Source organism: Seriola lalandi, unplaced genomic scaffold (assembly GCF_002814215.2).
Source record: "Seriola lalandi dorsalis isolate HSWRI2012SDOR001 ecotype SW California unplaced genomic scaffold, Sedor1 jcf7180002054312, whole genome shotgun sequence".
NCBI lineage: Eukaryota > Metazoa > Chordata > Actinopteri > Carangiformes > Carangidae > Seriola > Seriola lalandi.
The window spans coordinates 534,460-560,027 of NW_019524865.1; the positions used below are offsets into that span (position 1 = coordinate 534,460).

At 42.5% G+C, this 25,568-nt stretch overlaps 2 protein-coding genes across 7 annotated transcripts in view; one reads left to right on the top strand and one right to left on the bottom strand.

Moving 5' to 3' along the window:
- Positions 1 to 19,182, top strand: part of hdac7a (histone deacetylase 7a) — a 57,670-nt gene extending 38,488 nt beyond the window's left edge. For all 4 annotated transcript variants that reach the window (XM_023406593.2, XM_023406595.2, XM_023406596.2 and 1 more), the window contains 18 exons: positions 80 to 189; positions 960 to 1,061; positions 1,417 to 1,582; positions 2,148 to 2,353; positions 3,407 to 3,610; positions 4,286 to 4,645; positions 4,890 to 5,010; positions 5,331 to 5,380; positions 6,064 to 6,171; positions 7,614 to 7,669; positions 8,096 to 8,183; positions 8,332 to 8,451; positions 8,545 to 8,642; positions 13,818 to 13,936; positions 14,373 to 14,506; positions 15,012 to 15,093; positions 15,551 to 15,689; positions 15,809 to 19,182. In XM_023406593.2, the coding sequence (XP_023262361.1) occupies positions 80 to 189; positions 960 to 1,061; positions 1,417 to 1,582; positions 2,148 to 2,353; positions 3,407 to 3,610; positions 4,286 to 4,645; positions 4,890 to 5,010; positions 5,331 to 5,380; positions 6,064 to 6,171; positions 7,614 to 7,669; positions 8,096 to 8,183; positions 8,332 to 8,451; positions 8,545 to 8,642; positions 13,818 to 13,936; positions 14,373 to 14,506; positions 15,012 to 15,093; positions 15,551 to 15,689; positions 15,809 to 15,851 (2,306 nt within the window). In that variant the 3' untranslated portion in view covers positions 15,852 to 19,182. The remainder of the gene's footprint in view (positions 1 to 79; positions 190 to 959; positions 1,062 to 1,416; positions 1,583 to 2,147; positions 2,354 to 3,406; positions 3,611 to 4,285; positions 4,646 to 4,889; positions 5,011 to 5,330; positions 5,381 to 6,063; positions 6,172 to 7,613; positions 7,670 to 8,095; positions 8,184 to 8,331; positions 8,452 to 8,544; positions 8,643 to 13,817; positions 13,937 to 14,372; positions 14,507 to 15,011; positions 15,094 to 15,550; positions 15,690 to 15,808) is intronic.
- A 2,115-nt stretch (positions 19,183 to 21,297) lies between these two features.
- LOC111655260 (twist-related protein 2-like) lies at positions 21,298 to 25,224 on the bottom strand. Of its 3 annotated transcripts, none has more exons than XM_023406590.2 (3): positions 24,137 to 25,224; positions 23,519 to 23,791; positions 21,298 to 21,855 (listed from the first exon to the last, which is right to left on the bottom strand). In XM_023406590.2, exon 1 carries the CDS (start codon positions 24,841 to 24,843, stop codon positions 24,196 to 24,198), a length of 648 nt encoding a protein of 215 aa, XP_023262358.1. In that variant the 5' UTR covers positions 24,844 to 25,224; the 3' UTR covers positions 21,298 to 21,855; positions 23,519 to 23,791; positions 24,137 to 24,195. The 3 variants fall into 3 exon arrangements, with proteins under 3 accessions (XP_023262358.1, XP_087030209.1, XP_087030208.1); XM_087174083.1 differs by having other exon boundaries at positions 24,019 to 25,224; XM_087174082.1 differs by having other exon boundaries at positions 23,519 to 25,224.
- Positions 25,225 to 25,568: the final 344 nt, after the last annotated feature.

Below are 25,568 nucleotides of genomic sequence, written 5' to 3' on the forward strand. Positions count from 1 at the left end.
ATATCTATATATAAATGATGATGATGATATGATTATGCATAATCATATTTAAACTTGTCCACTGTCTGTCTCTCTCCAGACTCGTCCCCCAGCAGCAGTAGCACTCCAGTCTCTGGCTGTAGCTCTCCTAATGACAGTCTGCCCAATGAGAATGGGCTACTGCCATCTGCAGGCGGCCTCTCACATGAGGTTAGAAACACACACACACACACACACACACACACACTCATACACACACACACACTCGTTACTTGCTGAGAATGTCAAAACAATCTTATCTTAAAATGAACCTTACCTTTCTGATAGAAAACTGATGTGGGAAGATGCAGAAATTAAGAAATCATGATGAAGTTGGACAGATTAAGAAAAAAAAGAATATACTTTTTTGTCTCTGAGGCCGGCTCTTTTCTCTAGAGATGGAAAACTATGAGCATTTTAAACAAGTGAGCACACAGTTTGATTAAAAAAAAAAAAAAGAAGAAGTGGTTGTTTCATGTACATGAGCTGTTGCTGAGACTCTGAGTAATGACATGTTTAAAGCAACAACACAAGAGTACAGGAACAATGAGTGTGTGTCAGCTGTTAATGCATAATTCATTTAATCACAGCAAGTCAGAACAGAGCAACCTCCGTCACACCTGCTTCAGATGTCTGATTCATGATTCCCCAGTGTCCAGACAGTTCACGACAAAACATGAGCTCAGGTTTAATTAGACTACGCTGGTTTAGATTACTGAAGATGTAGATTTCAAAAAACACTGCAGAAGAAAAATATTAAGAGCATATTGCAAAGACAAATTGTGTAACAAGAGCAGAGGAAAGAGGAAAGGTCTTTCTGTGGGATACATAACCAAAAATCTCATAACTATAAAAACAGCAGTTATAATGAGTGTGGGTAATTTATGAGTGTAATTCAGTTTTTTTTATTTTTTTATGGAAAATGTGTTTGGCATTCTCAGGCCCAGAAGCTGCTGCTCAGAGATGGCACTCTAGCGAACTTCACCATCCAGAGTCCCTCCACTCTGCCCACCATCACCCTGGGACTGCCAGCCAACGCCAGGGTAAACACTCAACTCCTCACTCGTTCTGAAGTCACCCGTTTCCTTCTGAAATAAGTGGGAAAAGCTGATGGGAAAATCTTCTGTAATCGAATGATGTTTCTACCAAACACAGTGGTTCGCTTCATTTAAGACACATCTTTAAATAGTAGTACTGTGTAATGAAATTTAAGTGGCTTAAGCTGGACAAATGATCAGCTTCTTTCAACATACTAGAACATATTCATCTTGCTTTCTGTTGGCTTGATGATTCCACTGTGATAAAACGTAACAGCATGTTTCCTGTAGTCATAAAGATGCTGAACTCTGTGTGTGTGTGTGTGTGTGTGTGTGTGTGTGTGTGTGTGTGTGTGTGCAGGCTGATGGAGAGCTGTCCTCTCTGAAGGTCGGCCGGGTTCCCGTGGTTACAGCCGGAGGCTCGTCGGTCTTCCTCCCCCTGAGCAGGGAGGATCAGGCTGGGCACCCCCACCTGCCTGTCATCATCCTGGAGCCCTCGGGACTGGTACACACTCCTCTACTCACTGGTGAGGCATGCACACACACACACACACACACTGACACATATACTATAGACATGTACGTGCATATACACACTCAGTGTATGTGCACAGGTGTACGGATATGAAAGTTATCAGTGTTGAAACGTTGATAAGGAAATACCAATTTTACTTTTACCCTCTGTAACTGATTTACATCTGGGACTGGGATTGTTTGCACATGCAAAAGTTCTCAAGGCTGCAAAAAAAACAAATAACCACAAATGAACCCACATACATTCATCAACACTGAACCCACCGAGGGAAGCAGTGGTTTCACAAAGGTCTGTCAAGTGTATTGTCTGAAATGCTATAGCACCACCTGGTGGTTACATTTGGAATGATCTTTTTTTCTTTTTCTTTGATGGCGTGGCACCTGTGCTCTTCTTTTCCCCTCGGTTCAGTGGTTCAGATTATAATATGAAAGAAATTATTCAGTCAGTTTACAAGACAGTAGGGTGGTAGTTATTGTGTGTGTGCATGCCTGTTGGTGTGTCTCTCATAAAGTAGCATAACTACTTTCCTTCTCCTTGTTCTCCGTATCTCTCACCAGTTCCGGGCCTGGACTCTGTCCCGCTGCAGTTCGCCTCCCAGTTAGACCACCTGTCTCCTGGAGGTCCTCAGCCCCACAAGCCCTTGAGCAGGACACGCTCTGAACCGCTTCCCCAGAGCCCAAGGAACCTTCACACACATCTCCTCCAACAACAGCACAACACACAACTACTGGAGAGGCTCAAACAGCAGACCCACCTTGGCAAGGTGTGAATGCACTCTGATCTGCATCTATGAAAATTATTAGTAAGAAGACACGAACACTGGTCTTTTGACCTTCTACGTGAATTTACTGGGGCTGCAGGTAAAACAGTGGAATCACGTTATCGCTGCCTTATTCCACATTTGCATACGATTTAAATTTGCAGCCTGTAAACGTCTTCAGCTTGGTGAGAGTTTAAATTATAGACTGTGAAAGTGGATTAAAGCAGGAGACGGACATGGCAGCAAATTTGTTGATGTTATTTGCCTTAGCTTGTGTAGGTTTTTTTTAGAAGATAATGATTGAATGCTGGGGTTTGTGTGTGTGTATGTGAGTTTGGATTTTGAGAAGTCACACAGACATGATACACATTTAGATTCAGTGTGAAATACTCTTCCTAAGGATATCATTGTCCCTGACATTTGTAAATCTGCAAGAGAAAAATCACAGAAAAAGACTTCCCTCTGTATCAATGTAATCCAGTGATAGCTGTCTGTGTATCCATGGCTGCACTGCAAACTGCTAGAAGTCCTTTATTAATGTTGCCAGTTTGCTAAAATGGAAACCGTGGCCTGACAGTTTCAGACTTTCCTCCTGATTTAAATGTGAAACTTCCTGCTGATACCAAGAGCTTTCTTCAGACTGTAGCAATCCTGTTTCAGAAGGAGACAGTCTGAATGATGCAATCTTGGATATGAGCACAACGGTTAAAACATTTAAACACTGCTTTCTATGTTGCAGCAGTGAGATGTCTTCCTCCAACACAAACTTGACCGGCTTGTGTTTATTTTTGTGACCCAAAGGCCGTTGTTTCCACCAAGCACCTTTTTAGATTTTCACTCACATCCCCTCATTAGCCTCTGCATATTTAGATGAGGTTGTAACTGAGATGGATAAAAAGGCGTATGTACTGTCTGCACATGTTTTTCATCAGGTGTTACGCTACAGCAGCAATGTGCAGGGCCTGCTTGTGAATCCCTCTGCAGATCATGTCTTCATCTGAATGCCCAAGTGCAAACACTGACATGTTTAATCTGCATGTGTATGTGTTTGTGCAGCTGATGTCCAAGTCCAGCGAGAAGCCCAGACTACACCAGATCCCCTCTGAGGACATGGACTCAGAGGATGGTGGTGGGATGTCGCCCACAGAGCCGACCTATCAGAGCAGAGTGAGGTCAGAGTCACTGAGGGAGGCGGAGCCAACAGCATCCAAGAGCCACGAAGAGCAAATTAACCTGCAACACGCGCTCATACTCAACCAGGTTAGAAAAACAGAGAGTTCTCTGACGCACGAGATACACACACACAACAAGCAGGTAGACAGATGGAGTGAAACCACACGGCTGCTCTTCGTCCAACAGTCCTGTAGATGGCGGCCTCACGCTTGCACTTGCATTGGTTCTAGTTGCCGTTGCGTCGTCTTGTGGTTTGACGACTAATCATTACATTTATGTGGTCATTTCAGCATGATATGATGACAGAGTGCATGTAATATGAGCTTAGCTGCGACTCTTCACCACATCGTCGAGAGGCCAGCTTTGGATAGAAGGAATGACAATGAGACTTTTTAAAGGAAGAGATCAGACTTCCAGATTGAAAACACTACACTTGATATTGATCCAGATGTTGGGGGGTGGGGGGTAATTAAAGCAGATTTTATTGACATTAAGCTGAAGGAAGCTCTGCAACGTCCAGCACAACTAACTTAGAGAATATTAGAGGGAAGTAACAGCTGCATGTAATAAATGTAGAAATTGATGTAAATATAATGAGCAGTAATATTCACAAAGACCCTTTGGCTTTCTACAGTTTCTGTTCTACACTGTCCTCTCATACTTCATTTTGCCTTCTTTTATATTTATGATATGATATTTACTTTGAAATCTGTCCATAACATGACTATCCTTCATCCTTCATCACCCCACCTCTCTCTGTAGTCATTGCTATGGGAACAGCAGAAGCAGCTGCAGCAGCTGCATCGACAGATGGAGACCTTGGCAGTGCCCATGTTACGAGACAGTGGCGGGGTTGGTAGCAGGTTGGGTGTCCACCGCCCCCTGTCGCGCACACAGTCGTCCCCAGCCTCCACCTCTCTCACTCTGCCTGAGAAGACCCTGAGCCTGCCCCCGCAGGAGACCAGCAGCAAACCGCGCTTCACCACTGGCCTGGTGTATGACTCTCAAATGCTGAAGCACCAGTGTACATGCGGAGACAATAGCAGTCACCCAGAGCATGCTGGGAGGATACAGAGCATCTGGTCTAGACTACAGGAGAGAGGCCTGAGGGGACAGTGTGAGGTACGCCACGACACACACACACACACACACATACACACACACACACACACACACACACACAAATTAGCCTGTTTAGACACTCGGGTAGGAAATAGAAAGGTTGAGTTCACAGACACCTTCAGGGCAGAATCAGGCTTTCCGTCTGTTTAACATTATCATTTATTACTTATTATACATTGTCCACATGCTATATGATTCTTTATTGGTGACAGGAAAGTCAAATGAAAATCTTGTGTCTATACAGAGTATTCGTGGGCGTAAAGCCACGCTGGAGGAGCTGCAGTCGGTCCACACAGAGCGCCATGTGTTGCTCTACGGCACCAACCCCCTCAACAGACTCAAACTGGATAACCGCAAACTGGCTGGTGAGCGACACCTCACCCTGATAGAAATGTAGTCTCAATTCTGAGTCAGATAATCTAAGTGAGAACTATCTCATGATTAATAATGTTCGTCTGAAGAGTTAATATGATCAAAATTTAAATTAAAGCTTTATAATAAACTTTTGTTTAACAATTATGTTTGTATTTTGTCGTGATTCAGGTAGCGAGGTACCAATAACTTTCTCATGCCAAGTGTTTTGGTTTTCATTAACCTTCACACTATAAAATGAAAAGAATAAAAACAGTAATATATATATGGTAAGAAATGTATAAATATAACTTCTATGTTTCTGTTCCCACAGGAATCCTCTCTCAGAGAATGTTTGTCATGTTGCCATGCGGGGGAGTAGGGGTAAGAAAACACACACACGCATGCGCGCACACACACACACACACACACACACACACACAGAGCTCCATTTTTGATTATAATTCTCCAAAGCTCTTAATGGATGCTATACAATACACCACAATCACTGCGTTGATGAAAGATGATCTAGTTTCAAACAAAAGCACCGAAGAGCAGCAAAAGAAAATTACAAGAAAGACGGAGAGAAGGACAGGATATTAAAGAGGAAAAGAGAGGTTGCTTTGGCCCAACGCTAACGTTCGCCTGACAGTCCGTGTCGGACCATGACAAGTCAGACTAATGAGAACAACATGTCCGTGACCAAGGATAAAAGAAATGCCTCGGATTTCATTGTCCGAGCCAGATGGACAGTAATGCCAGTTTGTGAACAAACAGCAAAGAGAAAAAACAGAATGGAAAGGAAAATTAGTGGCAAATATGGATCTGGCCTCGAGATGAGAGAGTAAAACTGACATTTTTACTCTCCAGTCACAGCTGTGTGTTGGGTCATCCGTGCCCGAGGGGAAAGTCTTTGGTTTTCTTTTATTGCCCCAGAGATCCCCTTTTTGGATGTTCAGGTTTCATTCAACAACAAATATTAAAACTAGTTCCACACATATGAATAAATGTTCGTAGGTACTTCTTTTTAAATTAATGAGCTCCATCGTTTGTCTGTCAATCGGCAGGTTGATAACGACACAATCTGGAATGAGTCGCACACCTCCACGGCGTCCCGAATGGCGGCAGGCAGCGTGGTGGAGCTGTCCTTCAGAGTGGCCAAAGGAGAACTAAAGGTGAGAAAACTCTGCTTCCCTGTCTGTCTTAGCGAGGCATTTACACATTGAAATAATGTGCAAAATTCAAACTTGGTTCACAGATGAAATATTCTCAAAAATCACCACAGCCGTCTACATGACTGTATCGAAGGTATAGAAATGCTCCAAGAAGTTTCCCCTATATCAGAAAATGATGGATGAAGTGCGAGCAAGAAATGTCAATCCTATAAGAATGAACAGTTATAATATACTTGTAATATTATATGATATCATGTTTTACTGCCGTGATGTAAGTAAATCAAAACACACACACAAGGAGGATCGCCGCTCACTCCAAACACATGAAGATTAAAAACACATTTATTTAGTCAGAAGGTGAAAAAGCCAGAGACGTAAAAATGACAGATTTAATTTTGTACTCATACGTGCAAAGTTACTGCTTTTCAGACAGAAGAGAGACAGGCCCATGACAACGGCTAGGGTCAGAGAGAAACATCCAGTAAAGAAGCGCGCCTCGCCCCGCCTCAAGGAGCTACCAACCCACTTCAAAGATGACTGGGTTTCAGAAAAGACTTTTCCCTGTCACATAATGGCCCAAAATTTCTCCTTTTTCCTGCTCGCAATGATTAAAAGTCTGGGATATACATTTTTTTTTTTTGTTCATCCTAAATTGTCAAATGTAAATATACCACTGGCTAAAAGTATTTATAGCCGGCAGCTTCAATCCAAACATTTCTACCCAAAAACAAATAGATGAAAAAAAAAAAGAAAAGTGTAAATCAGGCAGAGAATGTAAAACAATGGCTCAGTCTGTAGTGAGCAGCAGCGGTAAACAAACCACCACACTACACCACAACCACAGGACAACCTCTCCACTTCAGAAAGGCTGTTTTTGAGCTATACATATTGTAGAGAATGTATACTGTACATACTTATTTACAAGACAACATAATAAGTACCCTGGATGACCTGAACTCATGCATTTGATCTTGTGTATGCATGAAATGTTTAGCTTTATGCTTTGAGATGATAAAGATGAAGTCAACCTTAATTCACTTCACCGGCTTTTAAAATAGCAGAGTGAAAAAAATCTTAAATCCACATTTATAATTATATAAAATTGTCTAAAGCCGTCATACTCTCTGTAAACCTCCTGAAAATAATAAAAAACCCTATATCATGAGGCTGGAAGATCGGGTGTTTATGAAAGATAAACTGGGTTTAAAGTCAAAGTCATTTCATAAAGCTCCACATCAGTGCTGCAAATACAAGCAGCACTGATGTAAACAAACCTCACACAAACCAGGAAGCATTAGTTGCTGTCTAGTTTTCTTCATGTAAACTTTATTCCTTTACATTATAAAAGCTTTAGAAGTGAAGGATTTTAGTTTCTTAACATGTAAAGTTCTTCACATCCAGTGAAACACTGATGAATAGCGTCGTCTTCTTCTTCTGCACAGAACGGCTTTGCTGTGGTCAGACCGCCGGGGCATCATGCAGACCCCTCCAATCCAATGTAAGTGTGTGTGTGTGTGTGTGTGTGTGTGTGTGTGTGTGTGTGTGTGTGTGTGTGCGTGCGTGCGTGTCAGTCACATGCTCAGCCTGACCACAGTGAGTTTTCCTGTTCTTGCTGCACTGTCAGCAGCTTCTCTCTGGAGGATATTTATGGAGTGATAGAGAGAAGACAAAGGGACAAAATAAGGAAGATGAATATGTCTTTGTGTTTTTTTTTTTGTGTGTATGTTGTTTTTCTTTGTGTTAACCATTTTACATTTCTGAGTCCCTGTCTGACACTACAGACAACCCAGAGCACAGAGCCTTTCCAAACTTCTCATTGACTGTGCACCACACATGACACTCTGAAGCCAGCAGAGATTTAGTGTTTTTCACTCTCATGTTCTAAATTGTCTCTACACTTCTGTCACTGTCTCTATCTCTACAGGGGCTTTTGTTACTTCAATTCAGTGGCCATAGCTGCCAAGCAGCTTCAACACAAGCTCAGCGTCAGCAAGGTCCTCATTGTGGATTGGGTAACTTTAACCTTGTGCATTTATTTTCACTGTTGTTGTTTAAACTGATGAAAACCCACTGAGATATTCCTGTAGTGCTCAGATGTGAATGTATTTCCTGTGGTATTGCTGTGTACAGTATAGTATTAATACGTCGTCCTGTTGCTAGGATGTTCACCACGGTAACGGCACCCAGGAAGTGTTCTACAGTGACTCCAGCGTTCTCTACATCTCGCTCCATCGCTATGACGACGGGAACTTCTTCCCTGGCAGTGGTTCGCCGGTGGAGGTGAGCGGCGTCCAGGACACTTTGTCGCCCTGTTGCTGAGTGAAAGTACCGCCAGAATTAAACCGGTTCTAAATGCGTTTCTTTGATTTTTAGGTCGGTTCTGGAGCGGGCGAGGGCTTCAACGTCAACGTGGCGTGGACGGGAGGACTGGACCCACCCATGGGAGATGCCGAGTACCTCGCTGCATTCAGGTACAAACAGCTGCTGCTGTGTTTAAGCACTGCAACACAAGCTTACAAGATAAGGCGATTTATATATGTGGGTGAGTAATTATAGGACAAACCAGCATGAAGTGTCTGAGTTGTTCTACGAGCCTTCAGAACAGCTGCAGTGCTTATTATCATATATAATTGTAATAATCTTTATTTATAAGTCTACGTTACAAAGTGTTTACATTACAAATGTTGTGGTACTCCATGCTCTGACAGAGACTAGACACTTCCTGTAGACCGTTGTACAGCACTGTTTCTCAGGTTCAGTTCATAAGAAGGAGGAAGTAGCTCTTTTAAACTTTTGGGAAAAGTTTGGGAAGTTGGTGTGGATGGAAATATAAATATCTTCAGATTTAGTTTGTGATACACAACAGAACGTTGACTTTTTTTTTTTTCATTTTATCATATACGCTGCACTGAAAATTAGTTATAATCTCACTACAGCTCTTTTTCATAAAGACTGAAGAACAGAAAATATTCAGAGTGTCGGGACAATAAGTTAAAGTGGATCATTCTGCTGTCATTGTTTCAGCATGCTCACATTAGTAAGGCCAGTGCATGAGGAATGCTTGGTTTATCTTTCTGACTTTAATTCGAGTCTTGGATGTGAAATCTGGTAGATTAGGCAACAAACAGAAAAAGCCCAATAACTTTGCCACCAGCTGTGTTCCAGTTTTTATTGATCAGGATGAAGATACTCAGTGGAGCTGTAATCAGACAATTTCTCTCATTTCCTTTACACTGAGCCACAACAAACACACTTAAGCTGATCAGAGGCTCCGCTCCACATCGCCTCTGACGTACTTCTTGCGTAATTGATAATCCTTGTCATTTGGGGACCATGTGTTTGGCGTTCTCGGTTTCCAGTAACTTCAGATGCTTTACAGCAAATGGTGTCCGGGTCTTGTGTTTGACAGACTGCAGACTGTGACTTCCTGCTCGTGGGTCGGGATAATTGTCGACGGTGGGTGTTTGCCACCAATAAAGTTTCAGTAGTGTGGGCTTTTTGGTTGTCTGGTGGAGCAAACCCCAAGGAAACTGTGGCAACCGCATGGTTACTGGAAAAGGGGAACAGTGGCAAAGCTGCAGAGAGAACGTGTGTGTGTGGGGGGGGCTGTGCCCATACACACAAGCATGTACACGTTTATATAGTTCTCAATCACAAACACACACACTCAAACATGCACTCTCACACATACATGAGGTGGGTGGGCCATGGCAGGCACCATCAGCAACGATCTGCCTGCGTGCACTTCGGTCCTGTCGTTAGTGTGCACTTCCATTAACACACACGATCATTCACAATCAATGATTCAAACATATCACTGCTCATCTGAAGAGTTTCAGAAGTCAGACGAAGCTGTCCTTCCTCTTGAAGTATTCCTGACCACTTAGAACACTATTTCCTGCCAGCTCCAGGACTGCCTCCTTGTAGCATGACCCTGACCTTTGACCTTTTCTGTGGAGCAGAGGTAGACAAAGACAGATTTTGCCTGTGAGAATAATTCAAAGCGGGGGGGCTTGTGCACCTGGTGTTTTTTGGAGGGGAAGCGGTTCACTTCCATGGCTGTGACGTGACGTGAAATCTATTTGGACGTGAAGCGTGGGTGTTTAGATTAGATCACATCTGCATGGTGAGAGGATACATGAAAATCTGTTGGAAAGTCCAGAAGGTCGTATGTATGTATATCGTCCTGCTGACAGCGGCCGTGCCGGTTGGATGGAGAAAAACACCAGATATAATTTAGATATCATGTTTTTTCATATCTGCTCATAATTTAAATTCAAACTCGTCCCTTAACGTCAGAAGCGAACAGGAAGCGTTCAGGTAATGTTGGCTTCAGTGTTCTGTCTTCATGTGAGAGAGCTCGAGGTTTTGGACATTCAGGAGGTAGGTGTGCACCTCCCACAGCTTGAGGTCATGAAGAAAACCCCAGGAAAAAAAGGGGGTTGTGTTTTTCTTCACATTTAAAAGAGAAAATGTTTTGAAAAGTATTTAATGACAAAATTGGGTTGAACGCTTTCCCATCAGATCTAAAGAGAATTAAGAAGGATGTGCCTCCTCAAGTTCAATGGGACCGACTGATTCAAAGTATCATTTTTATTACATAATGTCAATCGTATGGGCCGGTCTTCAGATCTGGACCTAATAGAAGATCTAAGTAATTCTCAGTTTGTTTCAATCTGCCTTTAGCCCCGGATGATGAGAGTTCACCACATCAAAACTGTTCAGATAATTGCCCGCTCAGTTATAGAAAATAAAAGTCATTTAAAGATGTGATGTGAGTTGAGGTCACCAATTCCAGATGAAACTTTGACTGAATCCACCAGAAGGTGCCATTTTCTACCATAGGTCACCTTTTATTATTAGTTCATATAGAATGAGACGTATATGAGAGGAAAATGTGGGTAAAGAGAGAGAGAGGGGATGACACGCAACGAAGGTGGACTTGAAATGTTGTATATTTTCATTACACTGTGTAAAAACACTCTGTATTGGAATTATATTAAACTGCATTTTCCCTTTATAATAGAATAAAATAAAAAGCAGTGGAGATGACGTGATTACATGGTCAGCATCTCAGCCACCAGGATGACAGATAAGTAACACAATTTAACCGTGAAGCCCAGTATCTAGCATCGGGCCTTACCACACTCAGTACACCACCCAGCTGATCTCCTCTCTCCTATTGAATAGACGTAGCACTTTGGACTTACTACTACTGCACTGAAGCTTTAGTGCCGTCCCTCGCTTGTATTAGTCGCTTTGGATAAAAACATCTGCCAAATGATTAAATGCAAATGTCTCTGTTAGCTTTACAGGCCCAAATCATCAAAGGTCCCTCAGTCCAGGCGCTAAGAAGACGAGGAGAAACCCTTAGCGCACACGACAGGACACAGAGTGAAATTCATGAACCAGCGTGACATGAACGTCTTTCTAAAACATCAGACTATAGGGAAAAAAACAACTTTTCTGTTGTCCAGAACAGAAAATGAAAATGATTATGATTATCCTGCAGGGACACATAATCTCTTTAGGCTGTAATGAGAGGGCAGCGTCCCCCCCCCCCACCCACCCACCAGTCACGCTCCTCTCCGCCTCCCTTTGTAATTAATGAATTTTGTAAATGTTTGAACGGTCTGTGGAAAAGAGTGTGAGCCATCGATTGAAATAAATGTAATGGGTTAAAGGTTGAGTGTTTCAGCTTCAGAGGGGGAGCGTTGGTGCATTTTCACCTTATCCTTCACTCTCACCCCGACCCCCACCACCACCACCCGACACACACACACACACACACACACACAGTTCTGCCCCTCTACATCTCCTCCCTTGATTGATCTTTAATAAGCATCCCCTCCTCTCCTCCACCTTCCCTCCTCCCCTCCATCTTTCCATTAGTTTGTCTGTAGTTTCTCTCTCTGGGGGGAACGCAGGAGCTTTAATGGGTCTACAGGCGAGGTGGGGTTGGGGTTTTGCGGTTAGGTGTGTGCATGTGTGGGGATGAGTGAAGTGTGTCTGTGTGTGCGTGCTCTGCTTTATATCCACATGGCTATGATGAAGTTTAGGTCTTAGGAATTATTTATCAAATCAAAGCGTCACACAACACACACACACTGTAAAGGTTTGACACAGTAAAAATGTTACGACTTCACGTGTTGGTGTGTGTATGTGCATGAAATTTCATCCATGTGTTGTGTATGTCTTTGTGTTGTGTACTAGTGTGTATGTGCTGGAATGTGTTTGTGTGTTTTATCTCTGTGTGTCCTCCTTTTTGTCTATGAGCTCATGTTGTCCATCTGCATGCAGTCATGACAGCACTGTGTGTGTGTGTGTATGTGTGTGTTTGGGTGCGCACGCGTGTGTGTGTTTGTGTGCGTGCGTGTGTGTGTGTGTGTGTGTGTGTGTGTGTGTGTGAGAGAGAAGGGGAAGGAGGGAGGGAGGTCTCCAAAGTCCCCAGGCAGAATAATGAAAGTAAATGGATCCCAGATGGACTGTTTTTCCTCTTTTCTCTGTGTTGTCAATGACGTGAGGCGAGTGACAAGCCTCTAATGGGAAACAGACTCACACACTCTGACTTTGAACTCTGCCGACGGCGTCGAGCCGCAGAGTTGAGCCTCGTTCCACCTCAGGACAGCACCAGCTCTCTTCTTAACAACAATAGCATTAAGGAAATCTTTATCTGTTTGAAGTACACCAATAACACTGTGCAGCTACAAGAGCTGACAAAACAATATGACTTTGTCAAGCAGACTGGTCGCACTCGGGGCTCTGCAGCCTCTCCAGCAGAGAAACAGTGCTCCTTTGTCAGTTCTGGCTGGATGACTTTTTTTCTTTAGATTTGATCATCATTAATATTTGTCATCTCAGGGAGATCGTCCAGTGTGGAATATTAGGGACAAACTTCACGAGCATATTGATCAAATCAGTCCAAGAAACGGTGAATCATTAAGCTTTGAATCAACTGAGATGTGAGCTACAACTCTGGTTGTGAAAGTACAATGTCCCTGTTTGGACAGTGTGTTGAAGCGTGCCTCTTGTTTGTTCCAGATTTGACTCTTAATGTGTCTACTTGAGATTAACAGGAAAATAACAAGGGAAACAGTCTTGTTATTCTCCCTCCTATTCAACATAAATGCATTTTGCCATTCAAATAGTCATTGAACTTTGCTGTTTTAAAACCTTGCTAGTGATTTAAATGTCACAAACAAGTGATGTCTCACTGGTGATGTCACCACAGTAATGTAAACAGTAGTTAAGTGTTGCTTTTTGGCAGTGGCTCCAAGTGTTGACTGCAGAGTTTGTTCACTTTTTAGCCAGAACTACAGGTGTGTGTTCAACCTCTCTGGAGTGTTGACGGGTGGAATCACTGGCAATCTCAGAATCCAGATTTCATAAGTTATTATTGAGACTTGTGTATGAAGGATTCTGTTACTGCTTTTTATGCGACTCTAAAGAAAAAAGAGTTTCCTCTGCTTCTATTCTTTTCAGTTGTTCAAATCTTCAGGACAAAAAAAAAAAACTGCAATACACAAAAAGGACAGACACTGTGTGAGTGTTGTGTAATGCATGACTTGTATCAACCTCTATTGGCAGCCAGTAGCAACTGCAACAATACAAAGCTCTTCATCGTGCGTGTGTGTGTGTCCTTTCAGGTCTGTGGTGATGCCCATCGCCCAGGAGTTCTCCCCGGACGTCGTTCTGGTGTCGGCTGGATTTGATGCTGCTGAGGGAAACCCAGCTCCTCTGGGAGGGTACAAGGTCTCCGCCAAATGTAAGCATAGTTCTCCACCACAGACCGCACAGTCCGTCCTCCAGCCGTTACCTCAAGGTCTCGTTCTTAGGAAGGGATGCCAATAAGAACTTAATTTTATCGTCCTGCGGATATTCAGAGATATTAATAGATTATTACAGCTCCAGTCAAGCATGGACCAAAGAGCAGGAGTCGTGCCTTCAACCGTAAATCACTTGATCACTGATGTAACCATAATTATTGTAATTGGTAGTTGGTAATGTTGCTGTGGGAGGATCCACAAGGTAAAAATATACCTTTTGTTTTCGGAGAGTATTGGAAATTACAGCAAAACCTTTTTTTAAAGTCTCGCAATACGTGGTCTAATCATTGCATCTTCCGTGCCAAGCTTCATTCTTATTGACTTTTGCACGGTTCATACTTCATGTTAACATTTCTGTGTGTTTGTCTACCACAGGTTTCAGCTTCCTGACCCGCCAGCTGATGTCTCTAGCAGGGGGTCGTCTGGTTTTGGCGCTTGAGGGAGGTCACGACCTCACAGCTATCTGCGACGCATCTGAAGCCTGTGTCAGTGCACTCCTAGGCATACAGGTAAGGCATGCTGGGTTAATGGAATCGGGTTTCAAATGTCTGCTCCAGGCTTAGCTGCGTAACCGACACATGAAGGAAGCATGAAAATGAAGTACTTTTCAGGGATTGTGGAATTTGAATTTGTGGAATATCGGGGGGGTTTGAAAAGTCAGGCATGACAGGCGGGAAGGTTTCAAACTTAAAAAACAGATTTCAGATATTTCTCTTCTTCGAATGGGCTGTTTACCCCTTTGTTAATTCCCCTGCCCAAAATTAACAAAAATTGGCCCATGTACACACACATTGATGGAGCCCATAGTATGATGTAGTACAACATACTGTATGAAATGTGCTTTTTCTTTTCAATAATATCTGTGGATTCAGTAAGTGTGTTTTTTAGACAAGAAATTACATCTCTTCAGTCACCAGCCATTTAACCACTGAAAGGATGTCAGACTAAGACTAAAGATTAAGATAAAGACTAAAGTTATTTGATTGTGTCTTCATGTCTGCATCTGTGCTGTAGGACCCGCTGCCTGAAGAAGTCCTGCTTCAGAAGCCCAATGCCAACGCAGTCCGCTCCCTGCAGACGGTCATCCAGATACAAAGTGAGCACAATCAAACTTTATTCACTTCTTCTTTGGTTTCGTTGGTCCTCTCCAGTGCCACGCTCATTCTCTTCCCTCTCCGCCTTCTTCTTTAGATGTTTAGATGTTGACGATACAACCTTACACATTCACACTACTCATCACAATACATAAGAACACACAACATAACACATAATAATGCACATAACAATAACAGCTGACTCAGTTACATAACACAAACACAAAGAAAATAAACAAGCTCCGACTGAATCTATCATTATCAAACACATAAATATCATCCTGCATGCCCATGGAACTATATCACAAATATACGATAACACACAAAAGTTTATTTATTCATTACAAAACTTTCTTCTTCTTCCTCCTTTGTTTTTTTATTTTATTTTTTAAACCATTTATATTATTTTGTTGTGTTTTGCATGAAAGCACCAGTAACCTGTGTGTGTGGATGTTGCAGGTCAGTACTGGCAGAGTGTGAAGGCTCACAGTGGGTCAGTGGGTCTGTCCTACCTGGCTGCTCAGACAAGAGACTGTGAGGAAACAGATGCTGTCAATGCTTTGGCCTCGCTCTCCGTGGGAGTCCTCTCCAACAAGAGGTAGAGCACACACACACACACACACACACACACACACACACACACACACACACACACACACACAAACACACACGACAAAAACCACACTTTCTCCACTCACAATCTGTGTTTTTCTCCAGCGTCCCTGATGAGCCGATGGAGCACGACAGCGACTCCATGTAGAAGAATCCGACCAATCACCTCACAGAAACTCACCTTCAGGAGTCGGGCCCGACCTGTAGCCTCGGATCTCTTGCGCTGTCACATTACCATGAATGGGGATGCATTTTGTAATGCCACTGAGCCCCACCCATCTGCCTTATTCACCACACATGCACATCCAGCGACCCACAATGCTGAAACCTCTAACAGACCTGCCGTACGAGCACCTCAATGCTGGTAACCACTCAGCTGACGCCAGCAGCACTACCTGCAGCTGGGAAACCTTCTGAAACCTCACCAAAGAGCAATACAAGATGATTTTTAATAGACTTTCCATGTCTCCTGACTGACAGTGGATTGTGGTCTGGGCCCACAGCTCTGTGACCACAAACCTTTACAGACACTGACTCTTCTTGAAGCACTATGTACCAGCAGCTGTTTTGTTGCCTTAATTTTTTGCCTTAAAGAAAAGACCAACATCTGGTTTCAGAAGGAGACGACTTTGGATTATAAATTCTTTTTCTCTCGTGCCACATCGCTTCACCCATATCAGAGCTGAAGCCACTGTCGACCAAATGTATTGCAGAACGGCTGACGCAGGACGAACCTACTGTATGACATCAGGTGCAAGCATGTACTGTGCACATGTACCTGATGTATGAGATGCAAAAAGAAAAAAAAACAAAGAAAGAAGTGGCCACATCAAAAAAAGAAAAAGAAAAGAACATTGAGAAGAAGACACGGAGATTGTCTGTTTTAATGATGTCATTACATGCAGTTTAACCACTAAAAGAAGACAACAAAGAACTCAAGGGAAAGAGAGAAAATGAAGACACAAAAAGGACAACTGTGGTTTTTTTGTAGAAACAAAGAAAGGGCGAAAGTCCCTGTTGTTTAATTGCACTGTTCATTCCATAATGTGAACCATAAGAAATTCCAAAGCTCTGGGAAAAAAAACAACTCCTCTCTAGGTTATTTAATAGTTGTTTTTTTTGTTTGTTTTTTTTTTTTTCGAAGATTTGGATGAAATGGTGTTTGCTATATTTTTTTCCCACTCTTCATGAGATGTCTTATGAAGTTTCTGACTCAGTCTAAGGACACGTTTTGGCCGAAATACTGTACAGTTGTATTTCCTCTGAAGTTAATCTGAGAAGTAGGCAAGATCTTAGGAGAAAGGTTATTTTTTACTCCTTTTCAGTGTCTTAAATGCACACACACACACACACAAACACACGCACATATAAATACACCTACAGACACATGTACAAAGCAATGATGAACTGTTGATGTACCACTAGTATTGAATACTGTATATTATTGTTTATATTTGAGACTAAAGGAGCATTCATTCCACCGTGGCACCACTGAGGATCATTGTATTGTTCGATAGTGGCAATAATGTTAATGCACTTAATGGACGTCACCCAAAGAAAACTGCCTTAAAAATAAAAAAGAAAAAAAAAAGAAAAAACAGCCTGCACTTGGCAACGGGACTGTATGCAAGCAACAGGAGGGACCAGTACGGACACTGCTCTTACTCTACTTTTAAAAAAGACGACATTCGAAACCTGTGGATTTAGGTGAACACCGTATATGCAGACTTTTGTATTCTCGTTTGATGAGTACAGTGACCCGGACTGGTGTGAATGTTTTGTTCATGATCTAAATAGTTTTGGAGTCCAAGCTTCATCACAGTCTAATTAAGGAAACTAATGCATTGTGTTTTTGTTTGTACGTGACCTTTTCTTTTTCTTTTTTTTCATATTTGACTCTTCTCTGCAACCGTGCTTAGTAGCTGCACTCCTCGTCATGTTACAGTCAACTTAGAGTCGATCATCTTTGTAGTAGAGGTCATGTTGATCGCTGTGACCGCCCTGCTACAGGGGCGTGTAAGGGCTCTGCATTCCAAAAGTACAAATAACAAGATCATGTTTTTTAGTTTCAAAGTTATTGTGTTGCAAGATCATTTTTCATGCGCACTAGGTTTGACCAGTTTAGACTTCTGATGAACATGAATGCTAATCCTTTTAGATTAAAGCTGCAGATAGATGAATCTAGATAATTACATTTGACAAAATTTGACTTTTATTTCCAGATTTCTATAATTTGAAGCAGCGTCTAGATACTAAAAGTCTCTAATGAAACTGAGACTGATTAAATTTATATTTGACTAGTACTTTCTACGTGGCTTTGTCTAAAAATTGTTGCATTAGAGATTTCCTTTGAGTTTTTTATAACCATAATAATAGATAATTTTAAATCAGCACAATCCAATTTTCAACAGATTTGATAAAAAAGAGACCCGATGTTGCGTTTGTGTGTAAATACAGCTTTTGTAAAATCTAGAATAACATTAGCACAATCTCCACAGTGAGTTCATTTAACTGGCTGAAGGAACTGTTGTCAGTTTAGCATCCAGGTAGGAAACTGTATGAGAGTTTAGTCAGACCCTGGGCATCATCTGCCCAACAGAAGGCCTCAGAGATTTTCTATCAGACAGCAGGACAGTATAGATCCGGCTGAGGTCCCTCTGCTGTTGCACTACTGCTCCATCCCAGTAGGAATTGTTAAGGAAATGTTGCATGGAAGACTTTTATTCTGAGGTGAGGGCAACTGAAAAGTGTGTCATTCTTTTAGTGTCGTTCATAGTATTCTTAACAACAAGTGACAGCATTCAAACGACATGCTGTGCCTGTCTTATACAGCGTGCCGGGTAGGTGCACGCGGCGTCTATGAAGTAAATGTTTTCTATGTTGTCTCCGTGTGTGTGTGTGTGTGTGTGTGTGTGTGTGTTTGTGTGTGTGTTTGTGTGTGTGTGTGTGTGTGTTAATGTGAGAGAGAGTGTGTGTGATTGCATGTGCACTAGTACATATGTAAACTTCTGTCATGTGTTTTGTGTGATTGAATGTGTGTGTATGTGTGTGTTTATGTATGTGTGCCTGTCTAATACTGTAAGTGACCTCTCCTGTATTATATATATTTTTTGTCTTATAGAGGCCAGTATTGCCTCAGCTCTTAATTCCCTTTATTACTGATGTCATTGTACCTTCTTCTTAAAGAAAGACACTGTAAATAGAAACTTCAAGACCAAAATACACATGTCACACATGTGCCTTGATGCATTCAGTAGTATGTGTATTGGTAACTCTTAACTAACTGGACTTACAGTAACTCTGTATCTAAAAACATGACATTGAAATCTTTGTTTCATTGCTATTCTTTATTATTTACCTGTATGTGTTATTTTTCCTTTACATTTCCTACCATGTGTATGTATAGAAAGATTGTCTATTTTGTACTGTTATTTTTGTCTTTTCCTCTTGATTAAAAAAAAGAATAACTTCCAGTATAAGCCCGTTTTTATATTTCCCTTTTGTCCAAACATCATCATATAAAACGCAATTTGCATAGAACTTGTGCATCAATGAATATAACTCTGATAATCTTCACAAAATCCTGATTCTATTTCCTAATAAATTACTAAGAGATCATTGAATGTTTGCAGTAACTGCATTAAAAAGTGAATATACCCAGGTGGGATTTATGGGTGTTTGAGTGAGCGCTGAGCATCACGATCATGTTAATAATTTATGGAGACAGATCTGAAGTTGGTTGTGAATGAAGAAAGTGCTTGGTGTGTTAGGGTTAAAGAATATTAGCTTAAACCTGAGGAAGTTAAGGAAGGTTTAATTTCTTTTGTTATCACGGACAGGAACAAGTCATCTAGCAATATGTATGAGTTCAGTTTTAAGTGACATCTGCCCTTTTGTCCCTAGTAGCAGGCTAATTTGCTATTTCAGTTCCAGCTGTTTAGACACTGTCCACCAGCAGATTAGAATAGCACATTAAGGCGTCTTATTCATACCACAAATTGCAAGCCAGTATCTTATTAGCTAGCTACTGCTGTTTATTCCAAAAACATCATGCATCTTAATACCATGTCCATGTCACACCTTGTTACAATAATTACTAGTTTCCGTCTTATTTACCTCAGATCCTCACTGTGCATGTCTACCGTTAAGACTTTAATGCAGACATGCCTCAAAAAATCTAACTTTACAAAAGAAAAAAAAATCTATCTCAGTTCAGTGCAATTTAATCCAAATCTCGTGCTATATGTGTTTTTTAACCCCCAGAGAACCACATTATAATCATACAAGCATCTCATTCATACATATTCCATTTTTTTGTACTGTGTAGTCATGACAACGTGTCTTCATGATTCAGCCGACACTTTTTGTCTAATGACTTTGTGGCCATGTAAGCATTTGGATGCATTTCTGTTTGACTCAGTCGGTCTATCTTGAGATGACATGAATGCATGGATGTCACAAACACATTTCCCATCCGTTCCACAGAACGATCAACGTATCCCAGGTGTGACGTCACCGTATGATCAGCGCAACTAGTCGTCCTCCTTGGGCAGTCACCTGCAAAGAGCCAGCATCCACCGGAAAGAGCAAACTTCTCAGATCTGTGAACTCAAACGTCACTTAGATCAATAAGCAGATGTCACATGACTCTGTCCACCCGGAAGGAGACAGAGAAAAAGCTGATCGCACTTATCTTCCTATCACTGAAACGCCACGTGCAGCAGTTCAGCACTGTTTGATTGACACCTGCTGTTAGTTTCTGTTGCACCGGTTAAGGCGGGACGACTTACACCTTTAGTCTTTTTATGTGCCCAGATATCGTGTTAAGTTTTTTTTTCCAACTCCACCCCGCCTGCAGCTGAGCAGAGCTCTAATCAGAACAAACGGAAACACCTGTGAGCGCGAGCAGAGCCTTTAAGTGGCTGCACCGGTGTGTGTGTCTGCCCGCTGAGACCTCACATATACGTCACGTTACTGCAGACCCGGGTTTTTTTCCCCAAAGCTGCCGTGTTTTACAGGAAGGGAAGAACATTTTCAAGCCACGTCACTGATAAAATATACAGTTTTCCTTTGTATTTAGATTGGTGAGAGACTCTGCCATGGAGTGGGACCAATTAGCCTCTAATTAACTTACAATGTGGATTAAAATAAATACCAGGAAGCTGTGTCAACAGAAATCTGTAGACTGACGAGACCAGTGTGTAGTGTTCTTCTCATGTATGAGGTCTTATAGATGTTGTACTGATGTTTTACTGATTTAACTCTTTGCTCAGGCATGAAAATACACAACGGAAAAGATCAAGCGACAACCGAGAGGTTTAAGTCTACACAGGCTATAAATATCCCCAGAGCCCTTAATTGCACATTAACGTGTTCTTTTTGGAGGAATTAACTGTTCCTGACTGACCAGGCAAAGGCACACAGACCTCATTAAAAAAAACAAAAAAAAAACAGAGCGGGGGAAGGAGGAAGGAGGAAGGAAGGGAAAACAAGAGAGACAGTTTAACAAGAGAGACAGGAGACAAAGAGGGTGTGGTGCCAGTGTAAATCTTTGCGCTGTTCATCATCCAGTTTTGGCCAAACAACACAAACCATTTTGAAGACAGTTTTTTATTTTTCAAATAATGATACATGTGCTGTATGTATCACTAACTCTATTTTTTCTGCTTTTAATGTTTATTTTCAGTCATACTGTATCAGTGTCATTTGTCATAAAGCACCACACTGTATATGCTTCAAGTAAATGCTCTTTAAAAAAAACCAAAACAAAGCCTCACACACGCTGTAAACACATGTACAAGAGATGAACATACTATTATCTGAGATTGAAATCTGCAGTCTTTTTCCAGTGACAGCTATTATATAAATTTCCTTAGAATAATCTCTAGGGGAAAATAGAATGAAACAAAAAAACACAAATACTGCTCCAACTTGACCTGTGGCGGCATTTTCTTCTCAATAAATGACAGCGTTTTGTTGATTTAGCTGGTCCAAAGAAATGTCAGTCTGCATCCCGATCGCTTTTGATCTATCCAAGAGTGTGGAACCTAAAGGTTTCCGTTCGCATCAAAGTCCATATGATTGGGATGGCAGACATGGCAGCAAGGAGCATGGAGATGTAGAGGGAAGATCACAGTCACTTTATTCAGCAGCTGGAAAGATAAAAATGGAGACATGTTACTGAGTTTGTGGTGTGTATTTATTGTTGAATGATGGTCATTGGAATAATCTTTTTATTACTCCAAATTACTGCTGCCAACGGGAATTTCATATTTCCAAAATGCCATCGGAGGAAGATAACAGTCATCCTCTTCATTCATTTCATCATTGTTAAAAATAACAGAAATAAATGTTGTTGTTTTTTTAACATTTATAATCCTAGGATCAAGATCTCATGTCAGTAAAACAACTTGATTCAGGGTGACACATGGGCATTAAACTGAGACACGAATGGGCGTTAGCAAATCTCCAAATTTTTCACACATCATCAATTTCTGCACCAAGAAAAGTTCTGGAGTAAAACTTGCAGACGCCATCATGTCTCAGTACGTTAGATGAACGCTGTCTGGAATTAATGTACAGTCAAAATTCATCTGCCTGATTCTAAAGGACCAGTCGCCCTAGGTTTATAAACAAAATGCACAGGGGCTTCTTTTTTTCCTCTCTCCCAGAACTGAATTCTTTTTAAATGTCAAGTGTCTTGTAACATGTCAGTGAAGGTTAGTCCTCTGAGACCACAGTGTGCTGACTGTGGGGCTCAGTAAAAGACTTCATAGGAGCTGGAAACATTAGCTACCTCCCTGGGACATTCTAATGATAGGTTGCTGGGCTTCATGCATATTGGCAATGAAGGAAGAAGTGGTTTGTCATGGATATGTGTTGAATACAAACACCGTGTCAGCCCCCATTTCCTTGTAGTTTGGTAGTTGCTAAACCTTGCAGGTGGTGTTTGCTTGGCATTATGTCTCTTTCATGTGAGGCCAAAATCATAGACGCAATAATGCAAAAACTGGCTTTTGTTGCTTTAGTGCATGTGTATAATTTGGTAATTATGGATGTGGACTTTTAAAGAAAAGGGCACTCGGGTTCTTTTTTAAAACTCAAGACGTGGGGGGATGTGTGTGTGTTTTTGTGCATGGGTGTGTGCGCACAACTACACCTATGCATGATAGCTCATTTGTGTGTGTATAAATCAGCTCTCACCTCCTCCATCACTCCCAGTGGTTTATGGGAGCCCAGCGGGGAGGCACATCAGCCCCCCCCCCCCCCCCCCCCCCCCCCCCCCCCCCTTTGATGGTGACACACATGATTCATGGCTTTAAGGGACCGTTTGTTTTCATTACGCCTCCTCGTCAGCTCGCTGTAGCTGTATCACGGTTTCATGCAACGCAAGCAAATTTGGGCAAAAATGAGAGGAAAGAATTTCAAGAGGAGAGTTTTTTTTGGCACTGGAAGAAACAAAGGGGCTTGGTTTGGGTATAAAGAGGAGAAACTTAAGTCAGGATGACGGCTGCCCGCGGCTACTTTTTCCACTGTCGTTTGGGTTCAGAGGTGGTCAGGGATTCATAATATGTCAGAGTCTCGGAAAAGTAGGAGTTGAAAGGGTAGGGAAAAGTCAAAGGTCCCAATATGTCTCAGAGAACATCCTATTCTGTCTTCCCGGTTCTGACTTTCGTCTAGTCCCTCCTCTGCATCCTCTGGTTGTTACTTTTTATGTATCATGCAAAACTTGCACACACTCGCTGGCCCAAGGCAGAAATTAAGTTACATAAAAATATAAAAACGAGCATCAAATGTGGCTCACAGTATGCATACCTATGATGATGACGATGGTAACGATGACGATGATGATGATGATGATGATGATGATGATGACACTGATGGCAGTGATGGTGATAAAAATCAAGGGTGATGATGAGGATGAAAGCCGAGGGCTCACGGAGGCTCCAGCAGAATGAGCCGTGCTGTCATGTGGAAGCAACATTTAGAGGCATCACATCCTTAAACCATCAGGTTGTTGGAACTGAATAAATGTTGAATGAAGTCCGGTTGTTTTTCTCTCTCTCCTGTTCTGCCCTCCACTGTGATCTATGTAAACAAAGTACAAATGTTGGGGGGAAAAAAAAAAATCCTTTTTGAAAAGCCAGGAATCATTCACCGAGCACAATGTTCCTGTTGTGGCACATTTCTCCAGACCTATCACTGGCACACAACAACAACACATCACCAGAATCCATATTTACATCTGATATGTAGGTTAAGAACAATGCCAGCTACTACAGCTTTCGTGAAAGTGCAGTGGCTTAAATGCTCACATGAAACTATCAAGTGTCAGATAGTCTTTCCACTGAGGAAAACTACGTTGAGGTGTGAAACGGTGTGAGTCCACCGGTCGGCCACAGGTCAGCTCTCTGTGTCAAGTAAGAACATTACCGTCATGAGGAATTCATCGTATGTTTTAGGGCAGCAGTCAAAAGACAAGTCAGGCGGGGTTAGTGACCAGCGGACATGGTCGACCAGGCCCCCTCCATCCTCCACACAGAGAAGGCGTAGCTCAGTCTTTCATGGGCCAGGTAGTTACATCCAGCCAGCTTAGAGTCCATCTCGTCGCTCTGCAGTACCTGGTACAGGAAGTCAATGTAGCGTGATGCCAACTTAAGGGTCTGGATCTTGCTCAGTTTGTCAGAGGGGAGTGTAGGGATTATTTTACGCAATGAGGCAAAGGCTTCGTTCAGAGATTGCGTCCGCTGGCGCTCCCGGATGTTGGCAATCACCCGCTGGGCGTGTGGGTCCTCGATGGCTGAGAGACCGCCGGGACTCGGGCCGGGGACGGGAGAAAGGGACGGCTCTGAGGAAGGTGGCCGATGCTGAGGACTCTTCTTCAGTCTCTTGGGTCCGGTGGGGGTGTAGATCTGGATGTCGTCCCCTGGCTTGACCTTGCTGTAGCTTGCTGATGTGGTGGGAGTCACTGTGGTAACGCGATCCTCCGTATGTGAGCCTGTCAGCCGCTTACGCACGGTGACCCCCGGCGTCGCTACAACAACAGGACATGCGTTGGAAGGTGGTCTCCCCATGTTCTCCTTGCTGGAAACCACCCCTCCCTCAGGGTGCTCATCATTAGACTGCTCCTCCTCTCTCATGCTTGGCCACGTTTTTCTTCTGTCTTCTCTCTTCTTTATGCGACTATATCCGTCTCTGAATATCCCCAGTGTTTTTCTCTTACCTTCAGCGTCTTTCTCTCCCCTCTGCCTCTTTCACACTCTTTCCCTGTGTTCAGGAACTCCCCCTGTTACGTTGTGTGTTTCTTCGGCCTTCTGCTGTGTCCTCCTTCTTCTCCAACTTATCACTTTTAAACGTTGTCACATCCAAACATACTAGGCCAAAGTGGGTGAGTAATCAGCACTCAGCTTTGGTTTACCACAGTGCTTCTTCATCCACACACATGGAAACCTTCCAATGATCCCTTCCCAGCCTCTGTCAGTGTACACTGCATCGGCAAACTGGACCGTTCTCATGCCTCGCTCCTGTGGCTGCATGTGAGACAACAGCAACCTGAATCTGACTTTTTAAAGGGAGGGGACCGTGAAACTTTCAGCTACCCACCCATCTGACTCACTGATTGGTCCACAGGACTTTTCATGGACAGCTGAGCTTAAGACAACAGGAAGAATGAATCTTAAGCGATTGGTCCGATCAAAGGGACGAGGCGGAGACCAAGGTGTGCCGTACAGCCAACCAAATCAAACCGTTGTGACGTTTGCTTCTTGTCATAGAAGTTGCCCAAGTTTATAGGTTCCAGATTTCCTCCAAAGCAAGTCGCTACCATCCCCCCATCTCACTGCCTGCCTCCCTGTCCTCTCCTGTC

Coding starts and splice junctions, on each gene's coding strand:
- LOC111655260 (XM_023406590.2), bottom strand. CDS start 24,843: ATGAGAGAGGAGGAGCAGTCTAATGATGAGCACCCTGAGGGAGGGGTG.